Source organism: Gossypium hirsutum, chromosome A05 (assembly GCF_007990345.1).
Source record: "Gossypium hirsutum isolate 1008001.06 chromosome A05, Gossypium_hirsutum_v2.1, whole genome shotgun sequence".
In the NCBI taxonomy this organism is placed as follows: Eukaryota; Viridiplantae; Streptophyta; class Magnoliopsida; order Malvales; family Malvaceae; genus Gossypium; species Gossypium hirsutum.
Genome location: NC_053428.1, coordinates 20,658,330 through 20,682,274, shown reverse-complemented (window position 1 = coordinate 20,682,274; position 23,945 = coordinate 20,658,330). Strand labels below are relative to the sequence as shown.

General features: G+C 34.5%; 3 protein-coding genes across 8 annotated transcripts; 1 reads left to right on the top strand and 2 right to left on the bottom strand.

Moving 5' to 3' along the window:
• Nucleotides 1-997: 997 nt before the first annotated feature.
• On the bottom strand, nucleotides 998-10,052 carry LOC107958145 (kinesin-like protein KIN-4A). 4 transcript variants are annotated; one of them, XM_016893827.2, is made up of 26 exons: nucleotides 9,177-10,052; nucleotides 8,564-8,710; nucleotides 8,333-8,482; nucleotides 7,685-7,938; nucleotides 7,055-7,239; nucleotides 6,840-6,964; nucleotides 6,417-6,453; nucleotides 6,183-6,274; nucleotides 5,947-6,048; nucleotides 5,645-5,758; nucleotides 5,444-5,537; nucleotides 5,228-5,343; nucleotides 4,966-5,061; nucleotides 4,766-4,879; nucleotides 4,557-4,673; nucleotides 4,356-4,436; nucleotides 4,087-4,158; nucleotides 3,907-4,000; nucleotides 3,732-3,763; nucleotides 3,539-3,636; nucleotides 3,348-3,446; nucleotides 2,814-3,035; nucleotides 2,513-2,669; nucleotides 2,102-2,257; nucleotides 1,703-2,016; nucleotides 998-1,358 (listed from the first exon to the last, which is right to left on the bottom strand). In XM_016893827.2, exons 1-25 carry the CDS (start codon nucleotides 9,300-9,302, stop codon nucleotides 1,798-1,800), a joined length of 3,099 nt encoding a protein of 1,032 aa, XP_016749316.2. In that variant the 5' UTR covers nucleotides 9,303-10,052; the 3' UTR covers nucleotides 998-1,358; nucleotides 1,703-1,797. The 4 variants fall into 4 exon arrangements, with proteins under 4 accessions (XP_016749316.2, XP_016749317.2, XP_016749318.2 ...); XM_016893828.2 differs by having other exon boundaries at nucleotides 998-1,349; XM_016893829.2 differs by having other exon boundaries at nucleotides 5,228-5,340.
• Nucleotides 10,053-17,918: 7,866 nt separating this feature from the next.
• LOC107958144 (SUMO-conjugating enzyme SCE1) lies at nucleotides 17,919-19,907 on the top strand. Of its 3 annotated transcripts, none has more exons than XM_016893826.2 (5): nucleotides 17,919-18,192; nucleotides 18,307-18,390; nucleotides 19,011-19,163; nucleotides 19,240-19,353; nucleotides 19,483-19,907. In XM_016893826.2, exons 1-5 carry the CDS (start codon nucleotides 18,124-18,126, stop codon nucleotides 19,543-19,545), a joined length of 483 nt encoding a protein of 160 aa, XP_016749315.2. In that variant the 5' UTR covers nucleotides 17,919-18,123; the 3' UTR covers nucleotides 19,546-19,907. The 3 variants fall into 3 exon arrangements, with proteins under 3 accessions (XP_016749315.2, XP_040969821.1, XP_016749314.2); XM_016893825.2 differs by having other exon boundaries at nucleotides 18,005-18,192; nucleotides 19,473-19,907; XM_041113887.1 differs by lacking the exon at nucleotides 18,307-18,390 and having other exon boundaries at nucleotides 17,998-18,192; nucleotides 19,473-19,907.
• Nucleotides 19,908-21,112: 1,205 nt separating this feature from the next.
• LOC107958143 (uncharacterized) lies at nucleotides 21,113-23,672 on the bottom strand. The gene is made up of 2 exons (XM_016893824.2): nucleotides 22,499-23,672; nucleotides 21,113-21,953 (listed from the first exon to the last, which is right to left on the bottom strand). The coding sequence occupies exons 1-2, from the start codon at nucleotides 23,400-23,402 to the stop codon at nucleotides 21,454-21,456; spliced, it is 1,404 nt and encodes a 467-aa protein (XP_016749313.2). The 5' UTR covers nucleotides 23,403-23,672; the 3' UTR covers nucleotides 21,113-21,453.
• Between the last annotated feature and the right edge of the window lie 273 nt (nucleotides 23,673-23,945).

The following is a 23,945-nucleotide window of genomic DNA, read 5'->3' as shown; positions in this document are numbered from 1 at the left end:
TTTTCATGCTTGGCTGCTTTGCGGTGTCAATTTCCATTTTCCAAGCTTAAAATAGGTACCCTACTTAATTCCTCTTTCATTAAGTCCCATAGAGCAGAAAAAGAAAAGGAGATTGGTATCTCTCTCCTTTTCCAAATAATATTTTTTTTCCTAAATTCCTTCAAATGAATAGAAGTGGAAATAGAAACTTACCCAACAATTCATAGTTTCTTGACTTTCTTCCTCGCACTTTGCATGCCATTGGTAGAGAAATTTAAAACATTATGGCCCAATCCATTGATTGAGCTTAGTTAAACCCATGGAGGATTGGCCCGATAGAAGAATCCCAAAAGCTGACTCAAAAAGTGCAGTCTTCATTTTGCCAAAATCCTCCAGTGAATTAAAGACAAGTAAGAATAAAGCCGAATTTCACCCCTGATTAGCGGACAGAAATTATTTTATCGACGGAGAACGGAAAGGTTAAATGCCACCTGCTATAAGTTCCGACATGCCGCCGCCGCCGCCCCATGGCAGCAAGTACAACACTATGTAAGGACGGAAGGTAACTTCTCACAGTGGTTCGTAATCTTATCGTTCAAGGCAAGCCTTCTTAGGCTTTTATTTAGCCAGTTCATCACTGTTTGTTACACAAGAAGCTGCTTCTTTGTTTGAAATGTTGATGTGGGCAAAAAATTAATTTCATTTTTATCCGCAGTGCCTCTTAGTTTCTTCATAATAGAGTTTCTGGGGTCCCTGCTTTGTCAGTTCATTTACCGTTTGGCTGTGGGTTATAAAGAAATGCTGTGCTTATCTCTTAATTGGCTCACATTAATAAAAAAAAAAAAGAGAGCTCAAAACCAGTTTCCATGAGAAGCAAAATGACTAGGAGAATTTTCCTTGCATAACAAATGAAAATGCTACAGAGTTTAATCTTTCAACAAAACTAACAAGCAGCTTGCACACATGCTGAAATATATGAACCAAGAAATTATAAATTTGGGTAAAAAAATTGGAAAACTGAAAAAGAAAAATACAATTAGACTATAGCTTTCATACAAATTTCTATGACTTACAAACAGTTTCTTCCCTAAAAGTGTGTTATTGATGGAACATACACCAAAACCTTAGAGACAGCTCAAGCAAGATCCAATATACTTATTTTTATCACCGTTGAAACAATCTCATGCTAATGTCTTCAACGTATTTGGCACCCCATTGGCAGCATCAACACTTCTTTACAAGATGCTCCGCATGCAGTAATAAGAGCCCCCCAAAAAATTGGAATATTACAAACCTATACTTTGACATTCTCAAAAAAATCAACTAAACCAACTCGGCATATGCAGGTTCCAACAGCCAGTTCCAGTACACTGCATTAACTAATAAAAAGATACTGTAAAGCTCATTGATGAATGGCAAACAGGGTTTTGCTAACTCAATTCCCTCAAGTCAGATGAAAATATGGTTCAACCAAGCAGTTCATCAACTAGGACATTTGGTATTAGAGTTGGCTACCCTGTGGACAACTTAGCAGTCCATCAGTTTACTTTGTTAATTGTTCTTTAAGTATTGTCTCATTGTTTCAGTCATGACTGGCTTTGTTAATGGTTCTTTACTCAACAACTTAGAAACCATGCTAATTAAAAGAAACTGTAATAAGGGCATCAATAGCACATGATTTGAGGTTATACCAACATGAAAATACAAAGGCAGAAGAAATTACCTGCATTCTTTTCTAGGCTGCACCCGCACCTTGGATTAGGAACATACATATAACCAAGATTACTATGGCCAATGTAATCTGGTGACCATCAAATATCAGACTCTATGTGTTAGAGCTTGAGAACGAGGCCTTGCCCTTATCATTGTTTCATCACTGTGTCTGATCCATTCTGAAAGTCTCCATGGCTTCTGCCATTTCCATTTGAATTGTAGGAGCCACTGGTGATGGCTTCTTTTCCACCTCCACAGTTTGCCATTGCCAGCTTGTCCTATAGCTACCAACTTCTTCATTGGTAACTGCCCAAGCGGTAACATCTGGACAAGCAGCAAATCCAATTTTCCTTAGTTAAGCATGAAAGCAGATTGCGTCACTATGATTAAAATTGGAGAATGATGTTACCTTTCGTGTTTGACCTATGAATGCTGCAGACTCTCTGGCTGGGCCATTAACAATACCTGGGCTATATTTCAGCTGTTTCTGTGCTGGCACAGACATTGGAGATAATGAACCGTTCATGTCATCAGCAACATGTTTCAATGAATTTGGAGAGTTCCCCTGCTCATAGACACATTCAGTCAAAAGCAATGCTAGGAGTTGCAATGATGTCGAAACAGGCAACAGTACTAACAAGTAGATCCAGGACAATAAACTTAAATTTCTATTTATCTTGCTTCAAAAGAAAATCCTATTTTAGTTGGAATTCCTTTTTAGAGATTCCACCAATAAGTTTAGATTGCTATAGTATGCTTTAGATGAAAACGTAAATAAAGCCACACTGTAAAACCTTAATAAAGTTTGAACAAAACTAACCGTAGCTGCCGTAGCCAATGCAATGGCATCAGCTTGCTCTCTTAGCTCATTCTCAACTTCTTTTCTTCGTAGCTCGCTCTGCCGCAACAGACCTACAAGTTCTTTAAGTTGTTCTTTCATTTCTTTGATTTCCATGTCTTTTTCCCATAATTGACACCTGTTCATATCAGATAAACATCAGAGACTCTTTTGAGCCATAATTTATTTGCTTTCATTTTCCTCTTGTCGAACTCAAGGACTAGGCCATTACATTTTACCTACTTTCATGTATATTTATACAACATTAGGTGAGTGAAAGCACCTTGTATCTCCAAGAGAATTGAACATATACTGAAGCAGGTTCTTTGCATCTCCCATGGAGCGCAACTGATTCCAACGTCCACGATTAGTGAAGGCGCGCTCCCGTTCTTCTGCTTCTGAAAGTTGCGAAGCCATTGCTACAAGTGAACTAGAGGATATGCTGAGCATATTCTCAAGTGAAGATATTCTGGCCACTCTTGCATTTGGTGACATGGAGGATGCCCTGTGAAGCAGAAAAACGTATACAAGGAATGTTAGGAGAGGTTGGAGCACTTTATACAAAGGAGAAAGTATCATATCTACAACCGCATTTAAGTATTTAACTAGTCTCCTCAAACTTCCAACCACGGATGACCTATTAATGCGGGAAAGGAAAAGCATGTTGAGAGTACAAATGTTGGTTATATGCCAAGCATACTTTATGCAAGCTTCTTTACTAATACCAGGCCATAGAACCATATTATGGAAGGCAGGAAGGGTAAGAAAAGAAGTAAATTGCTACTAATGAAGTACAGTGCTTTTAGACAACTAATACCTGGCAAATCCATTCTTTCCTCTTGGAGGGCTCAGCCCCTTTGAAGCAAACTCATCTACTTGCTTCAGGACAGCTAACTCTTCTGCTAGTGCAGCTCTCCTGGAGGTAATGCATGATAAGTGAAAGTTACATAAGAATAGTCTATATATTCTGCACCAGGTTTATTATACAAATAAGATTTTGTTACATACACTTGGCTTTGCTTCTCATATTCAAAGCGAACTTCATGCACATTCACCATTACTTCTAACTCATGATCTAGCCAACGTTGTAGCGCTTTCTCATTGGTCTGCAGAAGTAAAGATACATTAACTGGTTGAAAGGCGTGAATATTGAAAACTACCCCCCCCCCACAAAAAAAAAACAAAAGGAAGAGAACATTACCTGACCATTTGTTCCATTCCCATTGGCAATAGCTGGAAGATACCAAAACATTAATAATTTGAACAAATAACAGTGACTGAAGGCATGAATATGAATACTTTATGTTTCCCTCAATAAAAAACTAGACTATCTGGCGTAAGGCATTACAGAAGGACCTTTAAAAGAAAAAACCTACCCGTGTTATCACGGGCAGAAGATTTACGAGCTTCCAGCAATTCTTTTAGCCTCTTGGTGGCCATGGCAGCCTCCTCAGTTTTCCTTTGGAGAACCTGAAAGTTAGAATAGCTGCAAATTATTTCTCTACAAACAAATCAGTCGGAGATACTCACCACACAAGAAACAAAAATATGCTTACCATTTTCTGGCGCTGATTTAAAGCTTGCAGCTTATGCCTTTCATACTCATTTCTCCGGCCCTCTTTCCGTAACTGAATGCGCATGCAATATCAAGCCAGTTAAGCATATTATACAAACAATGGATGCAAATACCAGTGTTGAATCCAAGATATAATTCAAGCAGTAAATGACTGTCGCTCATGTAATATCACAATAATATGTGCAATGGTTAATAATCTGACAGATTATTATAAATTGCGTAAGTTGATAGAAAGAAAAAAGAAGGCACCTGCAACAGTTCCTTTTCTCGAGAGGCTTTCCACTGACGGAATTGCTCTGCCTCTTGTTTTATCCTATGTTGCAACTGAACCTACAACCACAGAATAGGCAAGGGAAGAAAAGAAAAAAAAGGGCAGGGGGGAAGGTGAGGAGATTCAGCACAATGAATATATAATCATATGAACAATATAACACAAACATAAGATTTAACCTTTTGCGCCTTTATGGATTGAATTTCATCTTGCAGTCGTTTTGCAGCTTCATCACTCTTCTGTTTCTGCTTTAAAAGTTGAACTTGGTTCTCTTGTTTCTTCTTAAGATCCAGAATCTGGAGCAAATAAGTTTTACACAATAACAATGAAATCAGAATTAGCCCTTTTCTCCAGTCAAACAATGAATGCCATTTAACTTAAATGTCACCTGTGCTTCAAGGGATTTTAGTTTCTGAGCATGGATATCTTGTACTTTTTGTTTTTGTCCATCAGAACCGGCAGAAAGATTTTCAATTTCGGCCAATAAGCGATCCCTTTCTTGCTGAAGGGAGGAAATAGGTTAAGAAATGTTAGAATGCATTTTTTTCTTCGAGTAAAGTCTGAGAATTAAAAGATGTCTGTTTAAACCTGCACAGCTCTTTTCTCGTCCTCTAATTCCTGAATTTTCTTCCCAAAATGATGCTTAAGTGCAATTGTGTCACCTCCAAAAAGTTTCATCTCGGACTGCTCAAACATAAAATAGGAGAATTAGCTAGTGTTGGATAAGTTGCCAAGTCTGCTAAAACCAGACATGCTATATACTTATCAAGAATAGAGACCCCTAAGAATATGACTTGTGAATAATAACTATGAACAATATTGCATAAGTGTTGAAGACATAAAAATATACCTCTTTCTCTTTCAAGCGTCTATTCAACTCGTGCAACTCTTTGTCCATAGTATTTTGTAGAAGTGTGTGCTCCCACTCTTTTGCTGCCGCTTCATCAACTTCTCTAGAATCAGCTGCTAAAATAGCCATGATTTTAAAGTCAAGAAAACACCTTGAGAAAAAAAAAATCATGAAGACAAATGCTATACAGCTTGCGTAGATTGGTTAAGCCTGTACCTATCATGGTTTCACCCATTTGATAGTCAGAAGACTCTATACTGTGCAAGTTCCTTTTAAGCCCATCACTTTTGACAGAACAAGGACTTCCATCCTGCAGTAGGAACTTTTTCATTAATAAACATTCGAAAACACAATTCATGATAAAAACTTGTAAGTAAATCAACCAAGAAATTTCAAATAAGGGTCCCCTTCACGTACTTGAGCATCGGTTTCACGTTGATCCACAATGGTGCATCTGCTACGGAACTCCTGAAGCTCTTGGCAAAGATCCTCATTAGCAGCTTCAAGCCAAGCAATCCTTTCCTTGAGAACCTACAAAATCAGTCCTATTAAAAGACCCGTGGGACTAATCCTATATAACTTATCTCCAAGAAGAAACTCAGGACCAAACTAATCTTTGAGACATATATAACAAGTGTTCTACCATATAACTTAAGATTCCAAGAAACAATCATTATTAATTGTTAAGTTTATTTAAGTAGTTATGAGTACCATGATACCTGTACTTCATCAGAACCCCCACGTGCACAAAGTTCTGCTTGCAGATGCTCTAATTGTTGACGCATCTTTAGCATCTCATTGGACATAGGATCTCGGTTAACCTATTTAAATCGGAACAAGAGTGAAAATTCTGTATGGAAACTACCTTTTATATCATCTAACATTCAAATCTGCAGAGGAGTGAAAAGAAAGAGGAAACTTTTGAAAGTAATGAAAATTTTTGTCTTCAACTTACAACGGGCTTGTTTTGGATGTTGCGAGCACGATTTGCATACTTTAGAGTATTAAGGGTTTCCTCTGCATTGATGTCAGCAGGACTAATGCAGGCTGCTCATAAAGAAAGAGTTAAGGACAATGATTAAAGTGCACAAAATGGGAAGGAACTAGAACATGAATATGCCAAATTATTATCTTTTTAAAAAAAAGGAAACAATTGAGCAGGTTAAATAATTAGAAAAAATGGCAGTACCTATCATCACAGTTCTGCTGTTGCCACCAAGTGAATCCTGCCCAAAGAAATAAGCTTTTATTACACCTGGGCATAACCATGATCAAACAACTAAATGCAGGAACAGTCCTTGACCAATTGAGGAGATAATTTTCTGTAACAAGTCTTAGTTGAGCTTTGAGATAAAATAGGAGGCACAAAATATACAACATGTTCAAGACTGAATAATAGCATCTCTCTTCTCTTGGCTAGGCTACTTTAAGTGTTCAAATATCTTGTAAAATGTTTAATGTATCTCAATTTTCCAATGCAATAAAGCTTTAGAAAGATGAAAGAATTGATTTTAAGCCTAAATAGACAGTTTCCAACAAAATAAACATTCAATTTTACATTCTTAACACTTTTGCGTAAAATAAGGATAAATAATGCCTGGCAAAAAGATACCTGCAAAAGCCGAGTAAGTTTACTATCTCGATATGGAACATGAACGCCTTCTTTTCGCTTTTTTTCATCACCAAGTGCACTGATGACATTACCAAGTGCAAGCAGACCCTTGTTGATATGAACTCCTGTTTAGATGAAAAAGATGGAAATTATTATGTTTGATTTGGAGAATAATACTTTCATGACATAAAGACAGGATAAGCAGTGTCACTAACCTTCTTTAAAACGCATACCATCGGAACCCGTTCTTTTTGCTCGCTCCGATCCAGCAAGATCAACCAAATGTAACTTGGCACAAAGATATTCTTCACTCATAATGTCATTAGGACTTCCATCTCCAGAAACAGGATTGAGTTTACGCATTTGCTCTAAGGTGATGGTGAAGATTGCATGTGAGCGACTATACAACCACAAATAGATTATCAAAATTTTGTATTTAGAAAAGCATATAAAATAAGAAAGAGGTAAAACCAAAACAAGTCAAGAAAGCATTAACATTTCCAGAGTTTTTATTTCTTTTGAAGACTATTAACTACAAACATCAGATAAAGAATTTCATAAAAATAAATTTAGGACAAGCCTTGTTCTAAAAGCATCTATAAATTTAGAGATTTTCATGGAAAAACTTTACCATTGTAGAAATATATGACCCTTTCGTCATAAACTAAGGTAATGACATTACCTTAGCATAGCAGGGCATCAATAGTTTACAGGTTTAACAAATAATGATCCTAGGCAGATAATGTTTTCCCATATTTAAAGAACTAGGAATGACCGGATAGCATCTCCACAGTTCTGAAGAAATTAAAACGCATAAATACTAAAGAATTGAACATGAATTTAACCTTGACTGGTTGTTCATGTTTGTACTCCCTGTTGCCCTACTCAATGATCCCTGTTCTAGGCAAGCAGCCATTTCTTTTAATGTACTGACACTAACTTCCGTAGATCCTGCAAGTGTAATAACACCATTTGATGATTCACGAATCTGTATTGGTGGTTTGCCAGGGACATGTACTTTCCCTGTATTCGGACTTGCAGCATCTGATTTGTTCAAAGAAGTAGGATCCAGCAAATCTCGCACTTCTTCTTTCAAAATCTTTCACACCAAAATTACATATTTCAGAACAACAAACTATAAATAGACACTCAAAACAAGTACTCAAAACAAGTATGATATTTGTATTCATTTGAAGGAGAATTCAGGATAACATAAACCAGAAGATACATTCATAACATGTATATTTGATCTGGGAATTAGATTTATTTTTGGCAAATGTGTTACAGTTTCCTTAATGGTGTTTTAGATTCCAGCATTCAATGCTTAGATTAATTTAACCAAAACATAAAGACCAGACTAAAAGCTTGTTGGAAAACAAGTCCTACAGATGCATTCCCAAAATTATGCTTGCAAACAATTGGACCGCTCATTACGTTGCAAATAGCATAACTGAAAACTGAAACAAAAAGAAATGATTGGTTATTTAACAAACCTCGATGAAGGAAACGTGCAATTGAAATTCTATTTGATGTTTTAGGCTTTCAATCTTGCCAAACAAAGCATTCATTACTTGAGGAATGATTCCTGTTTGGCAACCATCTTTGAAGCCTGTGCCCATAGTATACGTTTTACCCGATCCGGTCTGCAAATTTATAGGAACTTCAATCATAAGAAAACAAAAATGCAAATATTTAGTCGTGTCTTGTGGGAGATTCAACTGTACCTGTCCATAAGCAAGAACAGTAGCATTGTATCCTTGGAATAAGCCATCGACAAGGGGAACAATGCATTCCTCAAACATGGAAGATGAGGGAGAACCGGTGCTCCCATAGACATGATCAAATGTAAAAGAATGTGTCCCAATTTGTACCTGCAATGTACAACCAACATGAAACTTCATAAGCAAAACGATTTTTTTTTCTAATTTGGTTCCTCCTTCCTTTAAAATTGATTACTTCACCTAAACAGAAGTTTCAGAGCAAATAAAATCCAGCATCAACTAGTTCCACTTAAGAACTCATAAGCTTACTTACAATAGGTTCATAAAGTCATAACCCCAAAAATGGAAATAAAAAAATAGAACCATCACAGAAACCAACTGAATTCAGCTTAATTTTACATATTTTAACTTCCAGGGTAAAAGAAACCAACCCAATAGCATCCCAATTATAGAAATAGTAAGCGATGACAAAAATTCTGATCCAAAAACCAGCAGTGAATTTCTCACTGATCAAGCATTCAAGCATCCGAAGATCCAGATCTCCATATACTTAAAATTAACCCAATAAATCACCCATTGAACAAGAACTCAACAGTGAAACACCGACATTCTCTACCTGTGGCTTTCCTGAGGTGACAGTAACACAATCTTTACAACCTTGAAGCTTTTCATCACCAATAAGCGGTCTTACATGAACCGCAACCTTAACACAACAGTCCTCAGAAGCTGCAGCAGCTTCCATAGGAAGCAGCTAAGAAACAAAGGAAAAAATGTTTCCACAATTTCCAAACACGAAGAGAGAAGGAGAAAAAAAAAACCCAAAAACAAAGAGAAAGTGATTTTTTTTTTGGGGGGGGGTAAGTTTATTTTAGTTTATGTTAAAGAGTTAAAAAAGATCAATTCTTTATTTTCTTTTTTTTTCCCTTCTAAAATACCGTTCTCATTGTCTGAAAATACAGATGTTTCAGGACAAAGAAAGTGATGCAACAACTAACGATGAAAAAAAAAATTAGAAAGCTGAGTGAGTTCCAGACAAAGGGTTGCTGCTGTTCTCGTTGTGGGAAAACAAAAGAGAGAGAGAGAATGGGAGATAGAGAGAAAATGAAAGTAAAGAGAAGGGTAGTTGAGGAATTAGAGGCAGTGGGGTGGCACTAGCATACAAGAATACACAGCCAATAAGTTAACTGCAGTGACAACCACCACTATCATTTTCCTTGGCCTTCACTACAAAATCTTTCTGTAAAAAATATAAATTAATTTAACTTTCATAACACTCTTTCCTTTTTTACCCTTTCCCTTACTCTCTCTGTCTCTCTGGTCCTTACCATCCTTGTTCATGGAGTTTTCTTTTTGACCCTCTCTACGTTTTTTTTGTTCTTAGTTTCCAAGTATATCCTTTTCACCACCAATCTTTTCTGGGTTTTCTTTTTTAATCCCCCACCCCTAACGAAAAGAAAAAGAAGATAGGTAAGTGTTCCTAAAACCACATATTATGATGCTGAACAGTTCATGATTATGCCCAGAATATGGTAGAAAAAAGGGATGGCACAGCACATAAGCCACGTGATTAGGAATCATCTACGATTTTCTGGGAAAAAAATGGATCATACATATTTTTGTACACTAACAATACATGTACTTTTTGATTAATCTTTTGCATGTGATCATATATAAATACTGTATTAATATAGTGTTACTTTTCTTTGCCACTAGTTTTGATTTTTAAAAGATCACGTTGTATTAAAATAATAAATTGATGTATAAATGATAAAACAAATGAAATCAAATTACCACCATTCACCTCCATTATATGTTAATAATTAAAATTAAGTGAAGAAATAAACTTGATCATGAAAAAACAAAAACAAAAAGCTAGTCTCTTTCAAGGACAAAAAATGAAAGAAAAATATTTATATGTTTTTTTTTTTTTTTTTTGCGTTTTGAGAGCTAACCCGTGAATGGTGAAGAAGAAAAAATAAGGAAAAATAAATTTAAAAAAGAAAGGAAAAAGACCCACAAAATAGACATAGCCAGCTGGTGGTCTCCCACACTCACATGGCCTTTTTTTTGGTCTGTATAAATATAAATAATAATCCTTTAAAGTGGACCCCACCTTCACTTAGTCAGACTTATGTATGGTCCTACCTTTTACTGATTCTGTGCCAGTTAATTAATTCTTCTTCTCTTTTGGGTGTTTTTGTTTTGCATTAGCCTTTCCTGAGGGGTGTGGCTCATGTTGCCACCTGGTCACTATATTTATGAAATTAAGAGGTTATTATTATTATTATTAAGATGGTGGTGAGATTTTATTATACTAAGATCTTGTGGAATTTTTCTAAATTAATTATTGTAGTGGAAAAATAAAAATGAAGAGACTGTAATTATTTAATTAAGTCACATCATATATTAGAAAATTTTATCAATAACCTAGAACATTTAAATCAATTATAGAATATATTGTTTTTTCTAGATATTAATTTATTCATTTCTTTAATGCTAAAATAAATTAAATTGGTTAAAAGACAAATCCAAAATTTTCGATGTAAATTTTATGTGGTATGATCAACAATTGATTGATATATATTTTTATTTTAATTTCAATCGTTGATTTAAAATGATCTCATGATTTTACTAATAAAGAGATCTTTATTTAGATGCCACCATATTTTGGGTTTTTTTTTAAAGGTAACATCTAAGTTGAGATTTTATTGTGGTGTAATCCATTTTAATTTAAAGATTGAAGTTAAAAGACATAAATGAAAAAATTATAACCATTTAATCAAATTATTTCATAAACTAGGAAATTGTGCTAGTGACTTAAAACTTATTAAAACGGTTATTTTTCTCCTTTTCTATTGAAATCGATTAATTAATGGTTAATTGGTATTTCTTTTTCTCTCTCTTTATTTTAACTGTGAATTTTTTAAAAAAAATCTTCCAAAATCCTAATATAATAAAATCTTACAAAAAGGAAATGATTTTTATTTTTTTAATGTTAAATTTAGACATATTAGTCCCTCATGGATAGTTATGAAACTAAATTTATGTTAAATTTAGACATGATTTAGAATATTCAGCTAAATTGAGTTTCTATCTATCAATCTATATAATTAATTAGCATTATGTATATGAAAAGGAACTTCAAATTAAAAGTCAAAACTTAAATCATGGTGAAACTCTTGGTTCTTTTTTTTTTCTTTTCATATTAACATAAATTTTAAAATATATAAGTATTCATTATTTTAATTATATTTCTTGTTTCGTGTATAATACGTATACCTTCTGAGCTACCAAATTAGAGTGAAACATCATTAACACAACAAAACAACCAGAAATTAGCTTTTTATTCCTAATAACCAATGTTTGAAAACGAAAGGACACAAACAAAAAGTCCATCACCCCTTTGATTTGTAGGGCTTAATTAGAAGGTATATGTCATTACTGTTGGGCGTCTTTGGCGAGCTGAAGCCGTCCTAGTTAAAAACGGTACATACAGTACCACACCAAATGCCGGTGGTTGTTACATCGCTGAGTCGTTATATAATTAAAGGCACTGCCTAATTAATAATTATATTTTACAAATTTGTAGATAAACAAGTGTTGTCAACAATACCAATATAACGTCAAAATTAAGGGGCTTATATAATTAGGTTGGCAGCAACGTTTGGATTGAAAGGTTCCCCTTGCAAGGCATGCATTCTTGGCTACTTCTTTATTTACAAATTTCAAGTTGGAGTACTATGAATTTAAAGGATTATCTATAACGGGTTCTTTACAAAAAATTAAAAAAAGAAAAGGGTTCTTCCCATCAAGTTGAGAAAGGGTTGGTGTTTAAACAAGGGCGAAGCCAGAATAAATATTTAGGGGCCGAATAAAATTTTAATTTTTTATAGTTTATACCTTTATAATTTGTAAAGGATTAAATCAAATTTTTATAATTTTAAGAAGGTCAAAGTGAAATTTTACCTTTACTAATTTAAAAGTTTTAAAAATTTTTAGGAGCCAAAAAAATAAATTTATATGAGGGGCCGGGTCCCATGCCAGCCCCCGGCTTCGCCCCTGTGTTTATACCCAATAACGAAAGTGTTGCTGTAATAATTTCCCCTGTTTTACTGTTGTAAGTGCTTGCTTCATAAAATGTGTATGCAAAATAAGGCAATTGATAAGGGACTGATAAGATTTCCCCACCATCCCAAAGGTAGCGTGCTACTGCGCAGTCCTCCTTTTGTGGGCCGTAGCTGAAAATTCATGTCGACAATATATTTATTCTTATTTCAATGTTTAATTCAGTTTAATTAATTTTGAAAATTGATTATTTAGAAGTTGAAATCTTTTTAAATTATGACATCCCAAAAGATACATGAATAACTAAGCACAAACTAATCCAGTTGAAGGAACATTTCCCATCAGTTTTACTGGTAAAAGAAAAGTGGTTTGACAATGAATTTCTATCAAAAGGGTGTTCAAATGAACCTATTTAGTTGTAGTTGGACTTTTAATTTTATAAGATTAGGTTATAACAAATGACATTTAGCTAAGGCTTAACAACTGAGACAAATTATTATCATTATTTCAAAACAGAAAACAAACACATACCCGTTCGCTTTGCTTGCTTGCCTTTTTATTGATGCGGTAGACTGTAAGTTAAAGCAAACTTGTCATCGAACCAATTCTTTGAGGCACATGTCGAACACCTTCATTTACAAGGAATGACCCAGGGAAAAACAGCACTCCCAATATCAAAAGCTGATGCAAAAACCCTAACCCCAAGTTTCCTTTTCCTCAACCTAACTCACCATATCGCTGGATTTTTTTTTCTTTTCTTTTTCCAATTCGACCGTTTAGATTGGACACATACCAAGCAACTAAAGCAAACCCCACTTCTTTTTTGTCCCCTTTTGTTGGGTGCTTAGTGCTTACTTATTTTATCATAAAAAAAAATGGCGTGACATTGAGTAAAACTTGCTGTTACTCTTTGAGATTTTTTCCCCCTATATTTTAAATCGATAACCCCATCTTACCAACCTTGAAAAGGGTTCAAAAAATGCAGTTATGAATACTAATAATTTAACATCTTAACTATACAAAAAGGGCAATATCTTGGAACAAGCCAATATGATTGGAACAGTTTCTACTTCTAGATGGTTTATATGTTTTAATATCCGACCAATTATTTTTAGGTTTTCCTCTGTACGTATGTTGTGTTGCTATCGCACTTTTGTATGTCTTGTCATAAGCTGATCACAAGCTAGCTGAATACACATATATGTAACAACCGTTCATTGGTGATTGGACACTTGGTACATTATCCATTGTAGACTTATACACTTACGTAGGTTTAGCACTTATGCTGAAAATCGAGTGATGCACACGTACAATTGTTTGAACAATACACGAATTCCTTCCGCAAAGATAGTTTTTTTTTTGTTGCAAGATAAGAACACAAAATTAATGCCACGTAAAACTAATAAGAGTTTTTGAAGAAGTTCTAGCCTAATAGGAAGTTTCTTTCTCCACGTGATAATTGCGTGATGGTTGTAACACAATCTTGATCTCTTGGAGGAGTTTGATGTCTTCAAAGGCACGTTGTAGTTTCCACTCAAGTTTGGAGCGTCCTATGATGATGTTCCTCCATTTGAATAACCAACCTGTAGTGTTTAATACCAAAGTATTTGAAGAGTAAGAGAGCAAACAAGTAAATTGTTGCCGGTTCTGAAGCTGTGCACATTTATGATTTGCGATCCCTTAGAGGTATGAGCCATAGCAACTCCTCCAATAAGGTTATTCAGCCTGTTTTTTATAATGCAAAGGGTGAGGGACCATTGAAGTGGGGTGGAGGTAAACACCAGGGAGGTGGTCATAGTTCTTTCATTAAGAAAGGGCGGGGTGTTGTTTGAGAAAGAGTTGAGAATTGTTTGAGTCACCTCTAAGCTTATTTATTGCCTTCAAAGGGATGGATTGGAGCCTCTGAAGATGAGGTTGTTTCTTGCTTTCCAAATGGTCCATAGGGTACAAGACATGGTCGTATATATAGTACTTCTTGAGAAGACCGCAGAGATATAGTTTTCCTGAAACCATTGGAGAATCCATCTTGAAATGAGGACACCTTTTAAAGATTTAGTTTGAAGGGCAAGAGGGGATCCAAACCAAACTCTTGCGAGCGAAGTAACAGTTAAGGAAGAGATGATCCTAAGAATTATATATCAAAACCAAAAAGTTTTGTTCCCCATCTTGCAGGTAGAGGAAATCTCATACAACCAATGAACACCAGCAACATCCAAAAAGGACACAAATCTTGCATTTGTTTTCTTCTTTGCCTTTATTCTGATGTGTACTGGAAAAGTTAGTGAAACGTTGAGTTTTGGGTTGAATGAATAAGATTTTCTCCCTATCTTCTTTTTCTCTCCCTTTCTCTGCTCTTTTCTCTCTTAAAAATTCTACTCGATTTTTGAGTGTTCAACATATTCTACTTATAATAATATAATGAATGATTACATTTATAAATAATAGAATCGGTACCAATTGGTCCTTCCAATCTGCTTCCAACTATGTAAGTTCTCACATATGTTTATCCTTTGAAAAAAAAAAAAACTTCATTATTTAATAACTAATTTCAGGAATGCTTAGCTAGATAGCTGCAATTGTGCAAATAGCATTCATTATTCTTTAATTAATATTCCCACCCTTCCAAGTCCCACCCTTCTCCAGTCTCCAGCACCAACTTTTTTTTTTTCTTTTTAATTTCTTTTCATTCTACCCCATGTGGAGCTTTGCATCACATGCTCCCACCTCCTTTACATCACTAAAAAATTATTCTCAAGCTTTTACTTTATATTTTCCTTTTCTTTTTCTTTTTTTTTTATCTAAGCACCAATCTTTCTGTCTCCTTTCATCCTATCATTCTCACAACCAAACTCTATAAATCTTTACCCTTTATGAACTAGAATCATTAACACAGTCATTAACCTAATTTGGACTATCCTCCTACTGTCTAATCACTTAGTTTTTTTTTTTGCTAATCAGTGCACTAGGTTTTAAATATTCCAAGTACACTTTTAACATGATCTAAGGTTTCATAGAAAAGTTATGATTCTTGAGGGCATAATTATTACAGTCAAGACACTAGTGTCAACCAGAAAGCCAATAATCAAATCTAAATTGTGTGTTTCTTTTCTTATCTTTTTTTGGTTTTTCTTGTCCACTCCATCATGATTTTGTCCCTAATAAAACACCAAAACTAATGCTAAAGGTCTTTGTTGTGCTCTAGTATTGTAAAAACACTTTGATGATGAAATTAAAAAGCTTTTTTGTTTTCGTTTTTATTATTTTCAATGTGTTGGAGACAGAAACATGTGCAGGGTCTTGGCCTTCATCATGCGCATGCATGCCTTCAATGTTTTGCAATTAGATTGTGGGGTTTTGGGCCTCTGGAGGGGTATATTCATCTTCAGAAAGATGCTCCATTTGTTAATATCTAGTCATAAATCACAATCAAATGCATTGATGATTGGCTCTGCCAAGACTCATTACAAAGTAGACAGTATTTCCAGCCAGATTGAGGGCCAGCCCTATTTTCTCTCTTATCTTTTCTATTCATCTCTCAGTGTTTTTCTTTTCTTGGGCTTGAAAATGAGTTGGGTTCAACTAAACAGCTTTTTACAATGAAAATATTGATAATAATGTTACTACAATGATTTAATTGGGAAATAAGTTTTGATTTGTCTAGTAGAAAAGGGATCATGCTTATCCATTAACACCAAACTTTTAGCATTCTTTCATCTGTCAATTATCCAAAAAGTTGGAATTGAATGAATCTAAATCATCCTTTTATGTTTATCAAAATTATTATTTTCTCGGAAAAACATAGCGGAAAATAAATAAAAATTGGGTTGTTCCATAAGGCCCGGCTAAAACGGGCCCTTAAAGCAATTACACCCTCGGCTGGGAAACAGGAGATCGGCTGTCTATGCTTTACAAAATTTTATACAGGTCAAGCCCGCCTAGAATTATTACCCCATCTTATAATTTGTGTATGGCTATGTTTTTTAAATTACAATTTTAAAAAAATAAATATCAAAATTATACATCAATTTTGGTCTAATACATAATTTGATACATGAACTTTGATTTAATGTAATTATACACTTAAACTTGAATAGTAGTTCATATGTATACATAAAATTTTGATTTTACTATATTTGTAAATGTTTAAATAAATACATACATTTATTTTCACATTGAATCAATATAATTGTTCATGTATGCAATATATCAACATAAAATGATGTTAGTGATTTATTGAATTTGAATAAAATCAAATTTTCATTTATAAAATCGCACAAAATTGAAATTTTTGTATGGCATTATATAGGGGCAAAGTCAGAAATTTTTTTTAGTAGAATTAAATTGTAGTTTTACATAGTAAAAATATAATTTCAATATTTATTTTAATTTCAACATTTTAATAGTCTATATATTTATAATTTTTAAATGATTAAATCATTTTTTAATATTTTTTAGAGTCAAAATATAATTTTACTATTATTAATTTAATATTTTATAAATTATAGCTACTGAGACTATAAATTTATAAAATTAATATGTATACTCATTATAACATTTCTTAACCTAATATATTAATTATTTTATATAAAATTTAAAATAGCGAGAATTCGAGATAGAACAAACCGAGCATAATCAAATTAAAGGGAAAGCTAAAATGTCACTTGGATTTTAATGTATTTTTCACTCAAACCTGGTACCTACAAGCATATTAAATTATTATTAATAGTAAGGGATTTAAACTTCGGTTAAAATTAAATTAATCCATCGAATCAATTTAATTCGGTTAATCGATCGATTAACTGGTTTAGTTCGGTTGGAGGTGAGTTAAAATCTTTTTAGAATTTTGATTAATGATTAATTCAGTTCGAATTTGGATAATTAATTGAATTAACTGAACTTAATAAATGATTTTATATATTATATGTATTAGGCTATTACTAATTCGATTAATTCGGTCAAATAAACATTGTCAATTTATTTTTATATGTTTTATATTTCTTTTAACAAAAAAAATATAAAAAATTTGGTTAATTCGATATTTTAATTCAATTAATTTTTATTGAAAAATTTTCGACTTTCAATGATTAAAAGATTAAAAATTTTAATTAATTTGATCCAATTAATCATTTGAACACCGTTAATTGATAATTGTATAAAAAAATTATGATTGTACCGAAAAAATTATTATTAATCGTTAATTAAATCTAAAAACCCCTGCCAATACAAATATTATAACTTACATCATAATTTATATTTTTTCGTATTAATTACCTTAAACAAAAAAGGGTCCCGTGACATTTGAGGTCGGTTTGGGAAATAGAGGGTCACAACTCACAAGTCAGCTTTAAAAGACCAAATTCAGTCCAATGTCTACATCCAACAAAAATTTGTATAGACTATAGAGATAGATTGCTGGACAAGACGCAGATCTTCTTAAAAGTCTCAAGTAACACAAAGAAACAAAGTAACAATCGCCCCCCCCCCCAAAAAAAAAAATCATGTCCGACGGTATCGCGCGTAGCCGTCTTGCGGAGGAACGAAAAGCCTGGCGCAAAAATCATCCCCATGTATAAACATTATTCTCTTCTCTCACTCTTTTTTTTTTTTCTATATTGTCGCTTTCACTCTTTCTTTTCCCCCCTATATTATAGTTTTTTTTTTTGTTGGTGGTGATTCTGAAGGGTTTTGTGGCTAAGCCTATGTCAGCGCCAGATGGGTCTGTTAATTTGTTGGTTTGGCATTGTGTTATCCCCGGCAAAGTAGGGGTCAGTCTTTACTTTTTAAACTACAAAATTCTCTCTCTTTTCTATTAAGCAAAGTTTGGACCTTTGAACTTTTCGATTGTTGGCTTTTGACGTTTTGTTTTCTTATGTTGTATGTAAGCCTGCGATTTATTTGAACTGAAATTGATATGATCGTTTATTAGTTAATCACAATGTTCAAATATCTGATTGAAGCACACGTAGTGTAAATCTTAGTATAAATAATTTCTGCCCCGTTTTCTTCTTCTTTTTTCCTTCTTGATCAAGGGTTGTGTGGTTTTAATCGCTTTATGCATTAAAACATGTATATTCTGCACTGGAAGACTAGCCAATACATTAGATTCAGCTACTGAGGAATAACTTGATGCTTCAACTTAACTAAGAACACATTGAAAGAGAATTTACATGGCTTGAAAGTAGTTAAATATTTTGCACTAATGGATTCTCTTGTTACTTTTCAACATTTTTATCATAGTTTATTTAGTAGAACAACTCACTGTTTCCAAAAGACAAAATCTCATCAAGTTAACTTTTAAACTGCTCTTTTATCCATTAACAGCTTATAGTCCATTCATGTTCCTTTTTTCTTTTTCTTTTCTTTTTTTTTTTTTTGAACTTTTCAGACTGATTGGGAAGGTGGCTACTTTCCTCTTACTATCAACTTCAGTGAGGACTACCCTAGCAAACCCCCTATATGCAAGTTTCCAAATGGTTTCTTCCACCCTAATGTTTATCCTTCAGGAAATGTGTGCTTATCTATCCTCAGCGAGCGCCGTGTAAGTAGCTTCACGCCAACCTTTGATTTAAAATGCATGTTATTTTGCTAAAGCAAAACCTTGTCTTCCTCCCAAGGGGTGGAGACCCTCCATTACAGTGACGCAAATCCTTGTGGGCATTCAAGATTTGCTTGATCAACCTAATGCTAGCGACTATGCACAAACAGAGGGATATCGGCTTTACGTATCTGTAAGTAGCATCACCCTTTAAAGGAAAAAAAACAACAAAAGTTTACCCTTTAATCATTTCTGTTGCTGTTGGTAGCATGTTATATTGTTTTGTTTTCGTTGTACTGACCTGCTACCTAGGCTAATACAGAACCCAGATTTGTACCGGGAAAGAGTTCAACAGCAAGTCCTGCAATATCCACCGTCTCTCTAGTTATATGCTAGATCTGCTTGAACTGTTATAACTCATATTACTTTTTCGACTTCACTTTTGTTACCTATAATTTTATCGACAATCCAGGCTATGCTTAATTTACAGACAGTGTGATGTATGCATTACGTTTTTGAAATTAGATCCATGCTTTTCTACCTAACAAATCCAAGCTGAAAATGTCTTCCATATTTTAAATGGCAATTGTTTGCTTTTATAATAAGCAAATGCCCCTCGACTTTGATCCTGAGCCACACCTTTTCAGCCTTTGTATTTGATCTAACAGGAGCTTGATGCACCCAATTTTGAGAATGACAATTGTACTTGGTTTAATCTTATATAAGAGCTTCGTCCACTTTTTCTAATGTTTATTTGTTTATATTTATAGATTAGTGTCTAATATGAAAAAAGGCACGGTAGAAGCAAGGAAATATAAAAGAGGCAATAAGTAGAATTGAGCTGATGCAAATTTTGCTTGATTTATGTATTAATTGCTCTTTTTTTTTTATGGGTCAGAAAAGGAATTCAATATATTATGAGTGTGTCCCATGAATCAAGTTAATCATAAAGATAGTCGGTCCCTTAATCCTAGTCCTATCATTCAAGTCAACCCAAGTATATTTCCTTCAATTCATGTCCGTGGCAAATATTATGCTTATAGATATGTATCCCAAGTCAAACACATTAATTTTTATTTTAGTATTTTTATCTAAAAATTCTGTAGCACGATTCTTTTTACTATGACAATTCCAACATAAAATTCATTGACCATGGTCTTACATTTCAAGTTCTAGAAGAAAGCAGTAAAACGTGCAGCGTTCCAAATTTTAATCTGAAGTTCCTTTGCTTTGTTTCAACCTGTTTAAGTCTAAATACATAAAATATTCAGCAGCCAAATATTGCTGGCTTAGACTTAATTTTCAAACAATGATAGTGTGAATGGTGTGTTTTGACATTCTCCACCAAGCAACCTTTGATGTTGTTAACTCTTTTTTATGTGCAGACTTTTCTCAACTTGTTGATATTATTGTCTATTTGAGGATTCCATGACTTTGTGAAGGACCGTAATTGATGTGCAATCCTTCACACCAAGTTTTTGTTCGATTACCAACCATTTATATACATCATAATATTAAAATTGCATGAAATTTTATCTAACACTAATTTTGTGAGGATTTGGGAATTTTGCGATTGGGAGCATCAAGTTAGAAGCATTTCCAACGATCGTATTGGGAAGCATCTAATCTAGAAAATTGACCCCTTCACCAACAAAAACTTGACGCGACTGTCGACACTTGTTTTTGTTGCTGAATCCAATCCATTGACAAATATATATTCAACATCCCCCCACCCTTTTTTTTAAGCATATTGAATGGTGACTAAGATTTGGCATTTGGCATCTCACCTTTTTGTCTTTTCTATTACAGGGTATTTCTTTGTTTTCTCCCTTCCCTTTTTCTATCTTTGTTCTTCTTTTGACTTTTTTCCTGGTGGTCTTGATTTTGATAATTCAACTGTTAAACGATAGCGTACGTTAGGTTTTTTTTGTCTAAACCAAAAGGCAAAACCGTTAAGAAAGGATCAAGTGTTATTTGATTCTATACAGTGTAAATTACATATAGTTGAGAAGGCAATATACATGGCATAAGCCCAATTGTCAGTCAACATTGTAAATTTTTAAAATTATTTTCGGCACTCAATTTCTCATATAGTTTCATGTATCTGTATTTTCGAAGATGAACAAGCTGCTAAAAATATTGCAGAGGTTCAACCATTCAAGTTAAAATAAATCAACCTCCTATTGAAACTCTAATCCTTCCAAAGGCAAACGATGTCACTCTCACGAGAAACCTTTGATTCAACGCCAAAACCAGACAACTTGGAGACAAACAAAATTGTCAGTCTTGTAGGCTACAAAACCGAGTTGGGGGATCTTCCATTACTGTCCAAGATGATTTCGAATAAATCGGCCTCAGATTCCTCATCGAATTCCGACGTTGAATAGTAGTTAATTCCATTGTTGTGGCTGCCTTTTGTTGTGCTTCTGTTAAACCATTGGGAATCAATTCTTCCCATCGAAAACAGTTCTTTGCTGTCTTCATAGCCGAGAGCAGCGGCAGGGGAGTTTACGAGAGGGCCAATGAAGCATGGATTTGGTGTCCGTTGTCCATTTGCGGGGCCATATGCGAAGGCACTTTGTCCGAAATTAACAAGGACCAGAACATCGTCGTTTGCAGCAAGAGTTGGATAAAGGGGTGATCCAAATTCCTCAGTCTTGCAATTTATCACACGTACCAGCTCCGAATCTAATGTGAAATACACTTTCTTTTGCCTAGGATCGAACCCGCAACCTATCACCTTCTCTATTTTCCCCCACTCTTCTTTCTCTGATTCAAACACTAGTTTAATCCCTGGAATATTAGAAAAAATTGCATCAGTTCAGTTCAGGTGCTCATCAGAAATCAAAATTAAAAAATAGTAATAATAATAAAAGCTTAATGAAGAAGTGGCATGTGACTAAGAAAGTTGAACTGCTTAGCCTAATGTTTTGTAGTTACAGATAATACAGCAATAAATTAGTGGAAAATGATGCATCTTTTGGGGCCAATAGTTTACACCTACTCAAGATACAGTGAAGGGTGACACCATTAACTAATTAAGTGGTCTTTAGCCTAAATAATAAAATAATACTTCTCTATACATAAATGATGACAATGTGGCAGAGTGGGCCTTTCTCTCAACTACTTCAGGGTCAGGCTAATTTTGGAGACCTCTTAGTTGAGAGATTTGTTCATTGGTGGAGAGTTGCCAGTTTTCTTTCTATTGATAAACACAAAGGCTAGCTTCTGAGCTACTATTTTATCTGTAAATGGAGTGTGTTTAATCTCCATTAATCTTTATAAAAAAATGGATTTCTCATGTATAAAATGTATTGAAAATTAAAAAATTGAGTTACCATCTAGATAGACAGAACCATCCGAATTGAAACCAATGGATCCTGGATAACTACCAGGAAGCTTCAAAGGAAGAGAGTCTCCTGCAGTTAGTCCCACTGATAACATTACTGCTTCACCTTTCCCACCATCTATAGTAGCAAGCTTTAATTCGTCGATCGTGTTAAAATCATGACTTCCGATAGCATGGACCAAAGATTCTGAACTTGCTTTCGAGTTCGAGTTTTCTTGGATGAGTTTTGTCTTCTCACCTTCGCTTAGTTTGCCGCTTGACTCACGATTATCTCCAGGACAGTATAAAATCGTGATCTCGAAATAGGCCTCTTGAGGGAAGGCAGAGTTCCCCAAAGAAGGCCCTGGCAAAGGCAAAGCTGTTCTAATAACAGATGCTGCCTCCATAGAATGATGGCTTAAAGTCCCTTTCTTTGACCCGGAATTTAGCCTAATCTTCTGCATGAAATCTGCCGATCCTTGGCATACTTCCCAGTTCACCTCTACATCGTTCCCTCTTCCATGGTCACCAGCTGCACATAATCCCAACAGGCTAGACCTCGTAGATGGAGACGACGTGTATTTTGTGAAGCCAAAACGAGACCATCCGTTTTCAACTGCATCGGTGATGAGAGATGGATGATCAGCCCAATTAAACAAAGGCTTTGCCGAAACCCCACGTCGGAAAACATAGTAATTCCCTCTTCTCTTGATATCTAAATCAACGTGATGATGATGCAGACTCGGCTGGTGAAGTCTAGAAATCCCGTCTTGCAAATTTCCAGTCCCAACAACAGCCCTGTTGTCGTCAATATTATCTTTACGGTAACAACACCGAAGTATAAACACAACCAAAAGCATCAAAAGGATTCCGACGCCCACTGCTGCTACCGTTATTTGAACCCATTCAGGCATCTCTCTGTAGTATTTCCTCAACCTATTTACAAATGAACAAAGCTTCTCCCTTTTTTTTCCTGAAAATGTATTTGGTGAAGAAAAGGGTGATGAAGAAACAAGTAAAAGAAAAAAAGAAACGTCAAGGAAAGGAAAGAGTGGACCAAGACTGGTTCAAGAAAGGCAGGAGACAATGGTAATGAGCAAATATGGTATAGTAGTAAAGAGGGAACCATTTCGTGGGGAGGGGGGATATGGGCAATTAACGTTTTTTATTTTTCCTTTATTTATGGTCCATTCTTTAATTAATATAAACCGACAATCCTTCTTCATTAAAAAACGCGTTTATTAATTCACTTTCATATTTTGTTTTTTCAAAGGAGAGAGAAAGAAGGGGTGTGTTTATTGCTTGTTTCGACGTCAGTAAAATTGTAAACCCCTTCTAGAAAACCAACCATTGAAAGTCTCAAAACTTTTTCTATAGGAGACAATTAAGCATTCGGGAGTCGAGCAAACGCCAAAGCGGGGAATATTGTAAGGACGAAGTGGCCAAGAAAATAAGGC

Coding starts and splice junctions, on each gene's coding strand:
- LOC107958145 (XM_016893827.2), bottom strand. CDS start 9,302: ATGGAAGCTGCTGCAGCTTCTGAGGACTGTTGTGTTAAGGTTGCGGTT. Junction 3,447..3,538: donor TATGAGAAGCAAAGCCAAGT/GTATGTAACAAA, acceptor CATTACCTCCAG/GAGAGCTGCACTAGCAGAAG. Junction 2,670..2,813: donor AATTCTCTTGGAGATACAAG/GTGCTTTCACTC, acceptor TGATATGAACAG/GTGTCAATTATGGGAAAAAG.
- LOC107958144 (XM_016893825.2), top strand. CDS start 18,124: ATGTCCGACGGTATCGCGCGTAGCCGTCTTGCGGAGGAACGAAAAGCC. Junction 18,391..19,010: donor TTATCCCCGGCAAAGTAGGG/GTCAGTCTTTAC, acceptor TGAACTTTTCAG/ACTGATTGGGAAGGTGGCTA. Junction 19,354..19,472: donor GATATCGGCTTTACGTATCT/GTAAGTAGCATC, acceptor CCTGCTACCTAG/GCTAATACAGAACCCAGATT.
- LOC107958143 (XM_016893824.2), bottom strand. CDS start 23,402: ATGCCTGAATGGGTTCAAATAACGGTAGCAGCAGTGGGCGTCGGAATC. Junction 21,954..22,498: donor TGGTTCTGTCTATCTAGATG/GTAACTCAATTT, acceptor CTAATATTCCAG/GGATTAAACTAGTGTTTGAA.